The sequence below is a fragment of the Poromitra crassiceps genome (genome assembly GCF_964638095.1).
Source record: "Poromitra crassiceps genome assembly, contig: HAP1_SCAFFOLD_427, whole genome shotgun sequence".
Taxonomy (NCBI): domain Eukaryota; kingdom Metazoa; phylum Chordata; class Actinopteri; order Beryciformes; family Melamphaidae; genus Poromitra; species Poromitra crassiceps.
The window spans coordinates 2,501-19,657 of NW_028151980.1; the positions used below are offsets into that span (position 1 = coordinate 2,501).

Genomic DNA, 17,157 nt, shown 5'->3' on the forward strand with positions numbered 1-17,157 from the left:
ATTCTGTTTAAAAAAATTCCTTGTCTGAATATGGTGTAAGTGCCAGTGCGTCATGTCATTCATATTAGTGATTTTTGTCTTGTCACGGGTTTGTGCGACAGAAACTGCAGAGAACATCGGCTACTCGTGCAACATGCTGCGGGAGGAGATGAACGAGGTGTTCGTCGTGTCGGGAAACACTCCTGAGGACGTCGGGCGGGAACTGAGGTCAGAGGAAGTGATGTCGTCATTCCGTTTTCAAAAACAAACACTCGCTGTCTCCATTAGGAGTGAATGGGCGGTTAACACCTGATTATTCTTTTAAAACATCTCGATCATTTTGTCTTCTCTTGTGGAGCAGGCATGCGCTGACCACCATGAAACCAGATGCAGCAGAGGATGCAGTCCTTCAGCCAGAGAGGACTCTGGGGAAAGGTGTGAGGGTGATCAGAGACGAGGTGGTGAACGGAGAGTACGGCCTCGTTATCAACGGACACAGTCTGGTACGTCACCAGAGGTTCTTCGTGCTATTTCAGATGTTTCGACAGTCATTCGGTTTCCAGCACTAATTCCAGCCTGACATCATGTCTCTTTCCCCCTGTTCCCCTCAGGCGTACGCCCTGGAGAGCAGCATGGAGGTGGACTTCCTGAGGACCGCCTGTATGTGCAAGGCCGTGATCTGCTGCCGGGTCACTCCTCTGCAGAAGGCCCAGGTGGTGGAGCTGGTCAAGAAGTACAAGCAGGCCGTCACCCTGGCCATAGGAGACGGAGCCAATGACGTCAGCATGATCAAAGGTACCAGCTGAGCCAACAACGCAAATAATATTTATATAGCTTAACTTATGATCTTTATTGTTAGTTTTAGTACTATTTCTGAATTGCATTTCGTGAGTTGGATGCAATCGTCATTTAGTTTCAATAAAGTTGAACTTGAATTTGACGTCAGCATGATTAAAGGTACCAAAAGAGTGAAACATGTTGGAAGTGATTTTTCCATCCGCCTTTCGCTCCTTCAACCATCTTCCAGCGTACCACAGCCATGGCTAACCAGGAAGTTAGCGTTGCACTGGGTTCCCTCGTCTCAAACTCAATGTAATTTTTGAATGGGGTTTTTCGGTTAGATCAGAGGTTTTCAAAGTGGGAGGTGGGCCTCCCTAATGGAGCTCCAAGCAGTTTCAGGGGAGGCTCAGAAAATATTACATTATTTATCAAAAGGAGATCTCATAGAATAGCCTTAATGTGTGTGATTTGGTTAAAGCGATTCAATAGGGCGATTCCCAGAGTCAGAAACTAATACATGCCTTCAGACAGACCCTTTTGATGTATTTGGTGTAGTTTGAAGTATGTCAAATAGTAATACAGTATCAGCCTATCTTGGCTCAATTGTTGAGTGTCTATGGGGTCCAATAACATCATCATGATCCCATACTGTAGGCATCCAGGAACTGAGAGAGGGAGGCTCCTGTTTCCAAGTTTTGTCTGGGGGGAGGCCCACAGTCTCAGACTTTGAAAACCCCTGAGTTAGAAGCCTCAACTAAGGTCTGTGGTTAACAAAGGTTTATGAAACTGAGACCTTTGAGTTCAGCAAGTTAACCTTCACAAATGAACACCACTTTTGTGATTTTTGAAGCATAAATGCGATCGCCAAAAATCACGATTTCCAGAAAACCTATGACCAGAAAAGAGTGGCACAAATATTCTCCACAAAGACATGACCAAGGCAGCCTATAGTTAAGAAAGTAAAGTATTCAAAGACCCCCCTCCTGTCCCTCTCCCTCTTTCCTCTGCCTCCCTCTCCCTCTCCCTCTCCCTCTCCCTCTCCCTCTCCCTCTCCCTCTCCCTCTCCCTCTCCCTCTTTCCTCTGCCTCCCTCTCCCCCTCCCTCTCCCTCTTTCCTCTCTCTCCCTCTCCCCCCCTCTCTCTCCCTCTCCCTCTCCCTCTTTCCTCTGCCTCCCTCTCCCTCTCCCACCACCTCTCCCCTCTCTCTCTCTCCCTCTCCCTCTCCCTCTCCCTCTCTCTCTCTCTCTCTCTTCCCCTCTCTCCCTCTCTCTCTCTCTCTCCCTCTCCCTCTCCCCCTCCCTCTCCCTCTATCCTCTGCCTCCCTCTCCCTCTCCCCCTCCCTCTCCCTCTCCCCCTGCCTCTCCCTCCTCCCTCCTCCCTCTCCCTCTCCCTCTCCCTCTCCCTCTCCCTCTCCCTCTCCCTCTCTCCTCTCCCTCTCTCCCTCTCTCCTCTCCCTCTCTCTCTCACTCTCCCTCTCTCCCTCTCTCCTCCCTCTCCCCCTCTCTCTCCCTCTCTCCTCCCTCCCTCTCCCTCTCCCCCTCCCCCTCCCTCCCTCCCCCTCCCTCTCCCTCTCCCAGCGGCCCATATAGGCGTGGGCATCTCGGGTCAGGAGGGCATGCAGGCGGTGCTGTCCAGCGACTACTCCTTTGCCCAGTTCCGCTTCTTGCAGCGCCTCCTGCTGGTGCACGGCCGCTGGTCCTACTGGCGCATGTGCAAGTTCCTGCGTTACTTCTTCTACAAGAACTTCACCTTCACCTTCGTCCACTTCTGGTACGCCTTCTTCTGCGGCTTCTCTGCCCAGGTGAGACAGCCAAGAGACGGTGGGGGGGGCCGGAATGGGAGGAGGTGATTGTGGGACCAAAACATTCCCAATCGTATACTTTTTTGTGTGTGTGACAGTTTTGCCTTTATTGATAGAACAGTAGGTTGACAGGAAGAGTGGGGGGAGAGATTGTATCAGATCAGATTGCAATCAGATTGCAATCAGATCACCCAAAATGCATGTTAACGCCAGGTGTAAATGGCCTCTCAATGTTCTGTCTTTCCTTTCAGACGGTGTATGATGAGTGGTTTATTACACTCTACAACTTGGTGTACACAGCACTACCTGTACTCGGCATGAGTCTGTTTGACAAGGTAACGGTGTGTCTGTGTGTGTGTGTGTGTGTGTGTGTGTGTGCGTGTGTGCGTGTGTGTGTGTGTGTGTGTGTGTGTGTGTGTGTGTGTGTGTGTGTGTGTGTGTGTGTGTGTGTGTGTGTGTGTGTGTGTGTGTGCGTGCGTGCGTGCGTGCGTGCGTGCGTGCGTGTGTGTGTGTGTAGTGTGTTAATTTTTAAAGCCAGAGTGAAGATACTGGTATCATATGAAACTAAGAGACCTAAGGCATCCATTGGTACCAACCATATCGTGCTAGCAGTATAGCTTGTTGGGAAGAGGGATAAATAATTTAGGCTAAATTTTGGCGAGGGAAAAACTGTCATGACCATTTTCAAAAGAGGTCCCTTGACCTCTCACCTCAAGAGATCTGAATGAGAATGGGTTCTATGGGTACCCATAAGTCTCCCCTTTACAGAAATGTACACTTTATGCTAACCCCATGCAGTTTTTAGCAGAATGCGACCAAACGATACTGCCCCCCTCGGGACTGACTCGGCACCCCACACAGCTGACCGCGCTCTGTCTCCCCCTGCTGTCCAGGATGTGAACGACTTGTGGAGTATGGAGCACCCCGAGCTCTACGTCCCAGGACAGCTCAACCTGTACTTCAGCAAGAAGGCCTTTTTCAAGTGTGCCCTCCACAGCGCCTACAGCTCCCTGGTACTCTTCTTCCTGCCCTACGCCGCCATGTACGACACGGTGAGGGACGATGGCAAGGACATCGCCGACTACCAGTCCTTCGCCCTGCTCACGCAGACGAGCCTGCTCATCACCGTCTGCATCCAGGTAGAAAACTTTTCCCCTCAACAGTTCTCTCACATTGTCTGATGCTTGTTTATCCAGGCTACGTCGGGACGTCTGGGTAGTGTAGACGCAAAAGCACTCGCCTACCACCGCGGGAGACAGGGTTCAGGATCAGGAGAGGGGGTTGAGCAATGAGTGGGGGAAGGGGGAATTGCCCAAGTACAACAACTGGGGAGAAAATAGGGGAGACACATTTTGGGGGGGAGGGACTTGGAAAAAAATGTAAATGTAAAATTATTTGATCACTTTTTAAAGCACAAGTGCAGTGCCCGTTCGCCCCGCTACTGCACTGAGCGCTGTTCGCTGTCCATTTCATTTGAAGGTTTATCAAATTATTTGCTTTTATAATTTATGGTTAGAGTCATGTATTTTTGCTTTTATCACAGGTAAAGTGCTTTGAAATACCGTATATATTATACAATAATAATTGTACAAACCCTACTGTATTTCTGTTACCTCTCTCCTGGTCTCTCTCTGTCCTCTGTCTCTGTGTCTCTCCAGTTGGGGTTGGAGCTGTCCTACTGGACGGCAGTGAACACGTTCTTCTTGTTCGGCAGCCTCGCCATGTACTTTGCTGTCACCTTCACCATGTACAGTAACGGCATGTTCCTCATCTTGCCCTCCGCCTTCCCTTTCATAGGTGAGTGAGTGACCTCTAGTGGCTGCAGGTATCATGCCATACTCTGTGGTCACTGACCTCTCTCTACTCTCTCTACTGTCTGTCTGTCTGTCTGTCCAGGGGCAGGCAGGAACACTCTGACCCAGCCCAACATTTGGCTGACCATCCTCCTCACGTCCATCCTGTGTGTACTTCCTGTGGTCACTTACCGCTTCCTGTTGATTCAGCTCCGCCCCACCATCAATGAGAAGGTAACAGGCATCGCCATCGTCCAAGTCCCACTTTTTGCTGAGCTACTGCTGAGCGCTACGTCTGAGTTACCCATAACAACGTGAGGGAGATTCATTGCCCTAATGTTTATTGATTGGGGCTATGGTCTGGTAGCTGGTTGGTTTACAGTAGTGTTACAATATTGGGAGCGTGCTGGAGCACATGTGGAAAACAACATTTACACAGGTTTCACATTTAATCACATACAGTAGGTTTCACATGTAATCACATGGGAATTTACATGGGTTTCACACATTTCACATGTGAAAATGTTCCAAAACCACATGTTTGCACATGTGAAATTTCATATGTGAAAAATGAAAAATTAATTTTGCATAAATTATCTTGATGCACAGGCGCACAGCCTCAAATTGACAGGTGCGTTGGTTGCAACATAGCAGATGACTTCCCGGGCAGTCGCAAAGGCTGTTTTGCGCAGGGAGACGAAGACATACCATAGGGCCCGATGTGTCTTTAACCGCCATTTTGATGTCTGTCACTGTCTGCCCAAACTTTTAGGTGATGTTCAAGGTGCGGCAGGCCAAAGACAAAGACCCGCCTCTGCCTCGACGCACTCGCATGCGCCGCACCAGCTCCCGGCGCTCGGGCTACGCCTTCTCGCACGCGCAGGGCTACGGGGACCTGGTGACGTCGGGGCGCTACCTCCGCCAAGCCTTGTCGCGGTCGTCGGGTTTGGCCAACGCGGGACGCACAACCACGGGCTTCAGTCCCATGGGACGATCGGCCGGGTACAGTCCCACGGGACGCCCCCAGAACGCCAAGATGGAGGACGTGGAAGTGACATCGTTGCAGATGTACAGGACTGTCCGAGATCCAGCCTTTTGAGGGGCGGTCGCTAACATCTGAGGAGGTGTTGGACGGACCAGCGGAGAAGATCTGGGATGCCGACTGAACAATCGAATGTCATTGGCTTTCAGATGCGTAAAGCTCCATGATGCACATCCTTGCCGCGAATAACTTGCTTGGGCTTTTCCAGAGAACTTTCATAATCACTCTGTCTCTCGTCCGTCCAATCACTTAAGACGAGTTTGAAGAGTGCTCGGCTTTTGCTACAGGAATTTTACTTTATCATATTGTTTTATCAAAGGTAACTACAACACGGCATGAGGAAGCCACTTTCGATGGGTACACGGACCACTTTGTCTTCAGCAAACAAGCAAACTGATAATGGACAATTATCCATGAGACACGTCCGTCTCCACGAGAAACAACCACGGCTCGGTTCCAGATCGGAAACTGAGCAATAGAAAATATTCTGGAATGAATAGCCTACTAAAAAGTCACGTTTTGATGGGAACTAATGGCGGATGGAGAATATGGCAAGACTTGAAAGACTTCACTAAATGTCTTCTTCTTTGTGGCTGGCCAGGTTGAGGATGGTGAAGCAGGTTCAACCATCATTGGAGAGTCCAGCTTTCTCTGGATGTATAATATAGTGCTTCCTTGCTGTTTGGGGGAAACTTTTGTATTTCCCTCTGAAGTTTTGATTCAGCACTTCCTGTACGAAGAAGATCTCCTGCCAGTGACCATAACCCACACCTGAAATTAAGCATGCATGATAATGGATTCTATTTTGCCAATATCCAATATGCCGATATTTTCCAACTCTTCTGGCTGATTGCCGATGCCGATATATGCACACCTTTATCGGCCGATCCCGATAACATGCCGATAGCATTCTTACCTGAAATTACTTTGGACAAATAGGGCAAATCTACTAGTCAGGGTGGGACACACTTTTCTGTTTTTATGCAAAAATCTTGCCTAATGCAGCTTTGATGATTTGTTGATGAGCCTTGAATAATTTCTCAAATGTGTCTTTAGCATTTCGGGTTTATATTTTGCGTCTTTAGCGTTTCGGGTTTATATTTTGTGTCTCTAGCATTTTATTGTGTGTTATAGTAATTGTAGGCATCGCACTGCCACTGAGAGTCTCTAATTACTGTAACTATAGCAACCGCTAGCTGCACAGTTTCTATGGACTGTCAACTGCTCAGCAGAGGTCATTAGGACTCAAGTTTATACCTCATTTGATAAGGAATTATAAATTTCATGAGATATTAAATCACATTGTGATTAATTATTTTATCCAAATGTGTTTATTTGCTTTGGATAGAAGCAACAAACTAGCCATACAAACTATACAGAAAAGGCTTTCAGACAATCAGCACAGCTTTGCTGGATAAAGTTTCTAACTAGTTTTAGGAAACTAGTGTCTAATTTAGCTGTTATTATCTGGCTCGCTGGCTTGAATCCTACGAAACACTCAAACGTCTTTCTTTTACAATATTGTATCAATTATTCGTTTTATTTAAAAAATATATCAGATATCACATAACTGCTTAATGACTTGAGAAACCATAAATGCTGCCACTGGAGCCATTTCCTGGCATTAATTATGAATTGGCCACTCACCTAGCGATGTCTGCAGCGTTTCTGGGCGTCCTAGCGTTGTTTTGAGATCAATATCGTCCAAGTCAGTGTAAAATGGAGTTGATTTGGGGCCAAGTGGTAGCCTGTATTTCCTGCATCTAAATAGCTATTTTTCTTCCCGTTTTCGCCACATATCGCCATAATCAGATCCGTCAACATCCAGCCGAGTGTTATTTCACCCCAGGCTGTTTCCTGGACTGCACACGGATCAAATTACCTCAAACGTGATCTAGGTCACCAAGTCTCGTGAAGTCCCGCGATACTTTCCTGTCGACTGGCCAAATACAGGCAGGACGCTTTGCGGTCGTGGTTTTAGCGTAACCTATGTGGGGTTTGGCGTAACCTATGTGGGATTCGAAATAACGAAGGTTATGCCAAACCCCACATAGGTTACGCCAAACCCCACATAGGTTACGCTAAAACCACGACCGCAAAGCGTCCTGCCTGTATTTGGCCAGTCGACAGGAAAGTATCGCGGGACTTCACGAGACTTGGTGACCTAGATCACGTTTGAGGTAATTTGATCCGTGTGCAGTCCAGGAAACCTGTCTATGCAGGAAACAGCCTGGGGTGAAATAACACTCGGCTGGATGTTGACGGATCTGATTATGGCGATATGTGGCGAAAACGGGAAGAAAAATAGCTATTTAGATGCAGGAAATACAGGCTACCACTTGGCCCCAAATCAACTCCATTTTACACTGACTTGGACGATATTGATCTCAAAACAACGCTAGGACGCCCAGAAACGCTGCAGACATCGCTAGGTGAGTGGCCAATTCATAATTAATGCCAGGAAATGGCTCCAGGTTAAAAAAAACCGAAATTCTCCTTTAATAGGAGATTTGCTTATGGTGCTTTGTGGAACACAGAAACAACAATGATATCAATAATGTTCTCTTAGCTGCAAGATATGGATGGTAGAAAATGAGTTTTATGCAAATCAGTCAAGGAGTAGCAAAATAAACCAAATGTATCAGATTCACCCCCGTACCTGCAGACTGCAGGACATGCCCCTGTGGTCCATCAGAGCAATATTTTATTCTTTATTTGGTGTTTGGATGTAAACAAAATGGAATTGGTGCCATAATTATGCAATAATAATAGAAAGAAGAAATTATGTTAGATATTATGGCAAATGTTGCCCATAATTTTACCTTTCGGTTTCTCATGGTATCCTTGAATGTACAGTTATTGGTTTTTGGTTACTTGTACCGTTTTCGAGTTTCGAATTTAAACCAATAAGAAGGGACGACGGATGCTGTGACATCAGATGAATGAGCAATCTATAGAGAGCCCCAGGAATGAGTCCGGAAAACATCGATGCTAACACTTCCGGGTTCTTCACTGTTTTCACCTATGGGATTTTTTAATGGGTTTTTGGCGCGATGCTTCAAATAAGGTCTCTGGGCAACGCAAGCTTAATCAAACGTGAACCAGTGTTCAGCGGGATAATCTTCACACGAGGACCACTTTTATGAGTGTTTAAGCTTTTACGTGCCGTTAAAAGGGCGGCTAGCTAGCAAACGGCTAAATGAGACTACACTGTTGAGTCGACGGGGATATTATACGTCAATAACGTCATCACTTCAAAGGACGAACACGGAAATTCTCTTTCCCTCACCTGGTTCAGCCCGGGGTAATCAGTGCACAGCAGCGCACACATCAACAACACTCCAGGTTGAGCGGTGACGTGACGTGGAAGCCCACTGTGTGTACCGGTAGTTCTGGATTAGCTTAGCACAAGCTTTTTACTTCTAGGGCTTGCATTTACACTTCAAAACTCATGAAAGTGGTCCTCATGTGTGAAGATTATCCCGCTGAACACTGGTTCGCGTTCGATTAAGCTTGCGTTGCCCAGAGACCTTATTTGAAGCATCGCTCCAAAAACCCATTCAAAAATCCTATAGGCAGAAACAGTGAAGAACCAGGGAGTCCGGGACTTCCGCGTTCCGACTACAAAAATATGTCATCCCTGGAGCTCTCTATTGCTGAAGCCACTGTGGTGAATCTACCACAGTGCGATTCCATCCAATGCTGCCCAATATTGAATGTACTGTGTACTTTGTACTGTATTGGCTGTAAACCAAAGATTTTTACAAGGTTTTTTATGTCAAATTTTACTCTAAAGAAAATTGATGCTCATCGGACAGAATCGGATGCTAGAGTTTAGCGTGGTGAAGCTGGTTTACACCATTGATAGTAGGCCTCCTTCAATACAGGGACACATTTAGCGTTCATCTCTCCATGGTAGAAAATATTTTTAAAAGTGCAAATATACAGAGGAAACATTGTAATTTAAGACCGCTATTCACTTCATGCTTGTAAAACGAATACGATCGCTGTACTTTGGACCTATTTCCCAAAATAAAGCTTTGGGAAAACAAAGTTTTGTTCAAGTGACATGATGCTAATCTGGTTAATATACTATGTGTCATGATGCTAATCTGGTTATACTCTGTGTCATGATGCTAATCTGGTTATACTCTGTGTCATGATGCTAATCTGGTTATACTCTGTGTGACATGATGTTAATCTGGTTATACTCTGTGTGACATGATGTTAATCTGGTTATACTCTGTGACATGATGCTAATCTGGTTAATATACTCTGTGTCATGATGCTAATCTGGTTAATATACTCTGTGTCATGATGCTAATCTGGTTATACTCTGTGTCATGATGCTAATCTGGTTATACTCTGTGACATGATGCTAATCTGGTTATACTCTGTGACATGATGTTAATCTGTTTATACTCTGTCATGATGTTAATCTGGTTATACTCTGACATGATGTTAATCTGGTTATACTTTGTGACATGATGTTAATCTGGTTATACTCTGTGTCATGATGCTAATCTGGTTATACTCTGTGTCATGATGTTAATCTGGTTATACTCTGTGTCATGATGTTAATCTGGTTATACTCTGTGTCATGATGCTAATCTGGTTATACTTTGTGTCATGATGCTAATCTGGTTATACTTTGTGTCATGATGCTAATCTGGTTATACTTTGTGTCATGATGCTAATCTGGTTATACTTTGTGTCATGATGCTAATCTGGTTATACTCTGTGTCATGATGCTAATCTGGTTATACTCTGACATGATGTTAATCTGGTTATACTCTGTGACATGATGTTAATCTGGTTATACTCTGTGTCATGATGCTAATCTGGTTATACTCTGTGTCATGATGTTAATCTGGTTATACTCTGTGTCATGATGCTAATCTGGTTATACTTTGTGTCATGATGCTAATCTGGTTATACTCTGTGACATGATGTTAATCTGGTTATACTCTGTGTCATGATGTTAATCTGGTTATACTCTGTGACATGATGTTAATCTGGTTATACTCTGTGTCATGATGTTAATCTGGTTATACTCTGTGACATGATGTTAATCTGGTTATACTCTGTGTCATGATGCTAATCTGGTTATACTCTGTGTCATGATGTTAATCTGGTTATACTCTGTGACATGATGTTAATCTGGTTATACTTTGTGTCATGATGCTAATCTGGTTATACTCTGTGTCATGATGTTAATCTGGTTATACTCTGTGTCATGATGCTAATCTGGTTATACTCTGACATGATGTTAATCTGGTTATACTCTGTGACATGATGTTAATCTGGTTATACTCTGTGTCATGATGCTAATCTGGTTATACTCTGTGACATGATGCTAATCTGGTTATACTTTGTGTCATGATGCTAATCTGGTTATACTCTGTGTCATGATGTTAATCTGGTTATACTCTGTGACATGATGTTAATCTGGTTATACTCTGTGTCATGATGTTAATCTGGTTATACTCTGTGACATGATGCTAATCTGGTTATACTCTGTGTCATGATGCTAATCTGGTTATACTCTGTGTGACATGATGTTAATCTGGTTATACTCTGTGTCATGATGCTAATCTGGTTATACTCTGTGACATGATGCTAATCTGGTTATAATCTGTCATGATGCTAATCTGGTTATACTCTGTCATGATGCTAATCTGGTTATACTCTGTCATGATGCTAATCTGGTTGACATTCTAAGAAGCACTGCCTGCAGCATTGGTGCAGGTTGGATGCATTAAGGCTGGCTTCTACATTGTATTTCAAGTTATTTTGTACAGTATTTCTCTAGTACTTTAACTACCATTCTAAAATAAATTACAAACCTATTAGTAAATTCAGATATTTATAACTATAGTCCTGAAGACTGAGACTGCAATGTAATTATATATTATATATATATATTGCAAAGTATTTGATGATACCTTGAACATGACAATAACCCTGGCGAGTATAGCGTAGCATCGCTCGTACAAATAAACATTTTGTATAATTTTGTACCTTAAAAATGTTTTTTACAGTAAAAAAAAAAAAAAAGATCTGAAAGGTCAAGAAGAACATGTCTTGTTTGTGATTGTACTTCTTATTACATTTTGTATTATTTATTATTTTTTTGTATTTGCAGACCAGCAAACTATTTTTCTTTCATGGGACGATCAGAATGCAATAGCATTATCAACAGCTATTGGAAATAAAATAAAATTTAAAATAATTAATATATAATGCTGCTAAACAGAGCAGCGATCAGTCAGTGACACTGCTGGGAGTGGTTAGGTCAACTGCAATTCAGATTCATTCCATGATTTAATCTAGGGATCAAAAATTCGAATCAATGCCATTCAAATTCAGTTTCTGCTAACTACCTACTCTGTCCTAGTAGAAATGTAATAATAATAACTTGGATTTAAATAGCACATTTCAAGGAACCCAAGGACGCTTTACAATGGTCAGACACACAATGACAAACAGATAAAACAGAACAGAGAGAACAGAGTTAACTAGAGGTCAAAGGCTTTGTTGAACAGGTGAGTTTGTTCTTGAAATTGTCCAAGGATGGGGAGTTGCGGCATGTGTTTTCTCCTTTGACCAGCAGAGGGCAGCATGTCATTAAACAGCAGCTACAGAGCTCCAGGAGCAGAAGGCTTTCTAATGTTTTCATAATTTCATAGAATGTAGCTTTATGATAAATAAATAAATTACTTCACTTGCATTTTTTAAGATCTTTTTAATAACAACTTTTCATTGAGATGTAGGGTTCGAGCCAGCCACCTCAATTTACGGTGCCACCACCTCTCTCAGGCACAGGCCAAGAACAAGGGGATCACACACACACACACACACACACACACACACACACACACTCGATCTATATAAGCAAAGATGGGACAGTAATTGCACAGTTATTGGGTTATTGAGACGCAGTTTTGGGACAGTTATTACACAGTTAACACGTTTCACCTTAGGGTTGTGTGTGTGCGCGTGTTTGTGTCGGGAGGGGGGGGGGGGTTATGTGCATGAGGTAGGTGCAACAGGTAAAGTGATTCAAGTGTACAGCGAAGCGTTCCAATGAAGTGATCCAGTGACTGGATTAAGTGTACATCAGAGTGATGGCCTGTGGGAAGAAACACACAGACACACATATTTACACACTGAAAATCATTGGGCGCTCCACCGCAGAGAATAGCTCCCGTGTCATCTGCTGATCACTCCAAACCATTTAGACTAGAAAGCCCGGCTCTGTTGGCCAGTGCTGCAGGAGAACTCATGACTGAGCCAGTCACAGAGGAGCAGTCTTAACTCTGTTAGACATACCTTAACACAGTCACAGAGGAGCAGTCTTAACCCTGTTAGACATACCTTAACACAGTCACAGAGGAGCAGTCTTAACTCTGTTAGACATACCTTAACACAGTCACAGAGGAGCAGTCTTAACCCTGTTAGACATACCTTAACACAGTCACAGAGGAGCAGTCTTAACTCTGTTAGACATACCTTAACACAGTCACAGAGGAGCAGTCTTAACCCTGTTAGACATACCTTAACACAGTCACAGAGGAGCAGTCTTAACTCTGTTAGACATACCTTAACACAGTCACAGAGGAGCAGTCTTAACCCTGTTAGACATACCTTAACACAGTCACAGAGGAGCAGTCTTAACCCTGTTAGACATACCTTAACACAGTCACAGAGGAGCAGTCTTAACTCTGTTAGACATACCTTAACACAGTCACAGAGGAGCAGTCTTAACTCTGTTAGACATACCTTAACACAGTCACAGAGGAGCAGTCTTAACTCTGTTAGACATACCTTAACACAGTCACAGAGGAGCAGTCTTAACCCTGTTAGACATACCTTAACACAGTCACAGAGGAGCAGTCTTAACCCTGTTAGACATACCTTAACACAGTCACAGAGGAGCAGTCTTAACTCTGTTAGACATACCTTAACACAGTCACAGAGGAGCAGTCTTAACTCTGTTAGACATACCTTAACACAGTCACAGAGGAGCAGTCTTAACTCTGTTAGACATACCTTAACACAGTCACAGAGGAGCAGTCTTAACTCTGTTAGACATACCTTAACACAGTCACAGAGGAGCAGTCTTAACTCTGTTAGACATACCTTAACACAGTCACAGAGGAGCAGTCTTAACTCTGTTAGACATACCTTAACACAGTCACAGAGGAGCAGTCTTAACTCTGTTAGACATACCTTAACACAGTCACAGAGGAGCAGTCTTAACTCTGTTAGACATACCTTACATTACATTACATTACATTACGTCATTTGGCAGACGCTTTTATCCAAAGCGACTTGAGGAATTACATTACCATTTTCAAGTTTACATTATCATTTGAATAAAGTCCGCTATGGGCTTCCATATTAGTACTATGTTGTAAACGGAGTCCTCAACACAAGAATTTCACACGTGATACTTGTACCATGGAGTGACAATAAAAATCTTGAATCTTGAATCTTGAATCTACTATGGAGCACAGTCTATGATAAGTACAACTTCTGAAGGAACAGTGGTACAAGTTTAGGTTAGTGGTACAAGTTTGGGTTAGTTTTTTTTTTTTTTTTTTTTTTGGTGAAAGAGAGAGAACGAGGTTAGATCAAGAAGGGCCCAGATGGAGCCTGAAAATGTGTGTCTTTAGTCTTTTCCGAAAGATCGGCAGTGATTCAGCCATCCTGACCGAAGGTGGAAGCTCGTTCCACCATTGAGGTGCCAGGGACGAGAAGAGTCGAGATCGGGATGAGCGACTTTTGAGCCCCCGTAGCGAAGGAGGGGCGAGGCGACCTGCACTGGTGGAGGAGCGAAGGGAGCGCTGGGAGGTTTGGAACCTGACCATAGATTGCAGGTACAGGGGAGCTGACTGGTGTACTGCCCTGTAGGCCAGTACCAGTGTCTTGAATTTACCTTAGCAAATGTCATTTAAATGTATTGGGTCATGTGCATCATGGGACACACACACACATTTGTTATACATGTGTTACGCAAGTTGAATTTGGTTTGGTTGTCAGGTGAAGAAGGACATGAAGCAGGCCAGCAGTGTCATGGCTGCTCAGGCCAGCAGTGTCATGGCTGCTCAGAGGGAGCAGGCCAGCAGTGTCATGGCTGCTCAGGGGGAGCAGGCCAGCAGTGTCATGGCTGCTCAGGGGGAGCAGGCCAGCAGTGTCATGGCTGCTCAGGGGGAGCGGGCCAGCAGTGTCATGGCTGTGGCCCCTGAGCCCCGGTCAACCTTCTGTCTGCCAGTTTGTTTGTTTCATTTTCCGACTGCAGCTTCCCGCCTGTCCCTCCCCCTCGCTCGCCCCCTTTTCACTGGCCTTTCTCTCTCACTTCCACCTGGCCCTGTTCCAGAGGAAGGCAGTTTGTTCTGAGAGGGAAGGGGAACGAGAGGAGGAGGGAAAGGGAGACGTTCTGAGAAGTACATTGAACTTCAGAGAAGTCATTAAAGGAACAGTTCATCCAAAAATTAAAAGTCAGTCTCACCCCCATGCCGGTCGAAGCTTAAAGTCACAGTGAATAGTCTTGCTTGACAGACTATCGCCTTTTCATGCTGTAGCTACCAGCACAGCAGTCTGGCTCCTCTTACACTCACTCAAGGCTCTGTTATCTTTACAACCATTCACTGAAAGTAGCAAGCAGGCCTGCTTTATTGCACAATCCAAATCTTCATCAAAACTTGCCATTTTCAGCGTGTAGCAATGCTAGCTAGCGCTGTTGTTTCACAGTGGTGGAGGCATTTGAGAGCAACATGCAGGGAGCGGAAAGGGATGACCCTTCACTCCGACTGAAATGGTCAACACCAGATTTGACAATTTATTAGAAGGATAAACCCCTTGAGATTAACCATCTTGTTTTCAACGGGGTCCTTAACACATATATACAGACATAACACAGGCAATACAATACACACACACACACACACACACACACACACACACACACACACACACACACACACACACACACACACACAAGCTCTCCCAAGCCTAACCACTCCCCCACCCATGAATCCCCTAAAGATGGCATAATACATACAGTAAAAATACATCCCCAGATAAAGCTGGGTTTACATGTATCAGAAACAAGTTATTTCAATATCACAAATATAATTCTATTGTTATTCTAGGAGTGTCTGATGATACTATGAAATTGACCAATGCCCAGCAATGCTTCCTATCCTATAGTCTGATCACTGCAAGGAGATTGCTTCTCATGCACTGGAAAAAAAAGGAAGCCCCTACCACAAAGATGTGGCTTAACGACCTTACGAACACACTCCACTTAGAAAGAATAAGGTACACTCTTATGGACAAACTTCCATATTTTGATAAGGTGTGGTCGCCTCTAATTCAGTATCTTGCACTTGTAAAATAAAATTGGCACTTTTCTCTCAATATCAACAAAATGACCTTTTGACAATAGAATAGGGTGGGGTTAGAGAGTCAGGAATAGAACTGAGAAACTAAAGTTAATGGAGATCTTTTTCTTTTCTTTTCTCTTTATTTTCTTCTTTTTCTTTAATGTTTTGTATCTGTATGTATGTGTACATGTTCAAAGTAAAAAAAGAGCATTTCATGGTTGAACCTATATCTGTACAAGTGGAATAGAATATACTGTATGTACATAGTATATCATGTATATTGTCAAGCTCAAATAAAACATATGTGAAACAAATATAATTCTAGTTAGAAGCAAGAACAGTCTGTTTGAAGAAGAGTGAAGAGATATGCCTTAAAAGAATGACAAGATGTAATGGATCTTAGAGGCCATTTACACCTGGAATTAACATGCGTTTTCTGCCATCAGATTGCAATCTGATTGTACTTGACCACATTAACCTGATTCCATTTACACCTGGCATTAACATGTGTTTTCGTTTCTCAGAAATGGGTGTCCTCTCAATCCGCATAAAGTTGCTGTATCCAGATTGAGAGGACACATTGCATTTACACTTGTGTTCAATGTGTACACAATGCATCCCTGACCACCTGACGGTGGTTTGGCCGATCAGATTGCAATCCTTCTTCAATGTGTTTTGGGGGTGTTTACACCTACTTTCTAGTGATAAAACACAATCTGATTGCAATCTGATCACAGAAAACGCATGTTAACGCCAGGTGTAAATGACCTCTAAGTGAGCTAGGCACATTTTTCCAGTCAGATGGAGCTTCAAATTTAAAGGCACATCGTCCAATTTCTTTAGAAATTCTAGGAACAAAGAAGAACAGATGATCAGCGTATGGTGATCTAAATGGAATTAGAAAAATACATTTAAAAATAAATAATGGCAGAGCTTATCCACGCAGCCTGCGCCCAGTGAGTGAGATAAAGTGAGTGAAAATGTGCCGTTCAGCTGACGGCTACAGTGAAGATTTCAACTCAAAACAGGATCTTTTCAACTTGACATCTCCTTGGATTACATCAGATGAGCATGAAGGATTTTTTTGGTTATACATTTGAATTCTGTAACTCTGTTTCCCAGGAAAACTCCATGTATGTTTTGTGGACTAAAAAACTTCACCCAACCTTCCATTGGCATGGGGATGTGCAGTTAAAACGACTTCCTTGGGGACATTTTTGAAGTTCTTCAATTTGAAACTGTAGAGGAACCTCTTAACACATTGACTGCCAGCCGTTTTTTTTTTGCTGTAGGAGCTTCTGCCAGGCCGTTTTTTGAGGATTCTGGCTCATTTTAAAAGAGCCGAGGATTCTTTTCTGCTTGGAGTTTGTGA

The 17,157-nt window shown here is 43.9% G+C and overlaps 1 protein-coding gene across 1 annotated transcript in view; it reads left to right on the forward strand.

Moving 5' to 3' along the window:
• The window catches only part of LOC310771210 (phospholipid-transporting ATPase ID-like), a gene marked incomplete at both ends in the record, with an annotated part of 17,328 nt that extends 2,488 nt beyond the window's left edge, over positions 1 to 14,840 (forward strand). Inside the window, 11 exons of the mRNA XM_083663870.1 lie at positions 102 to 207; positions 341 to 482; positions 591 to 774; positions 2,336 to 2,559; positions 2,811 to 2,894; positions 3,453 to 3,698; positions 4,218 to 4,356; positions 4,456 to 4,586; positions 5,125 to 5,403; positions 14,440 to 14,651; positions 14,777 to 14,840. Of these exons, the coding sequence (XP_083519996.1) occupies positions 102 to 207; positions 341 to 482; positions 591 to 774; positions 2,336 to 2,559; positions 2,811 to 2,894; positions 3,453 to 3,698; positions 4,218 to 4,356; positions 4,456 to 4,586; positions 5,125 to 5,403; positions 14,440 to 14,651; positions 14,777 to 14,840 (1,811 nt within the window). The remainder of the gene's footprint in view (positions 1 to 101; positions 208 to 340; positions 483 to 590; positions 775 to 2,335; positions 2,560 to 2,810; positions 2,895 to 3,452; positions 3,699 to 4,217; positions 4,357 to 4,455; positions 4,587 to 5,124; positions 5,404 to 14,439; positions 14,652 to 14,776) is intronic.
• Between the last annotated feature and the right edge of the window lie 2,317 nt (positions 14,841 to 17,157).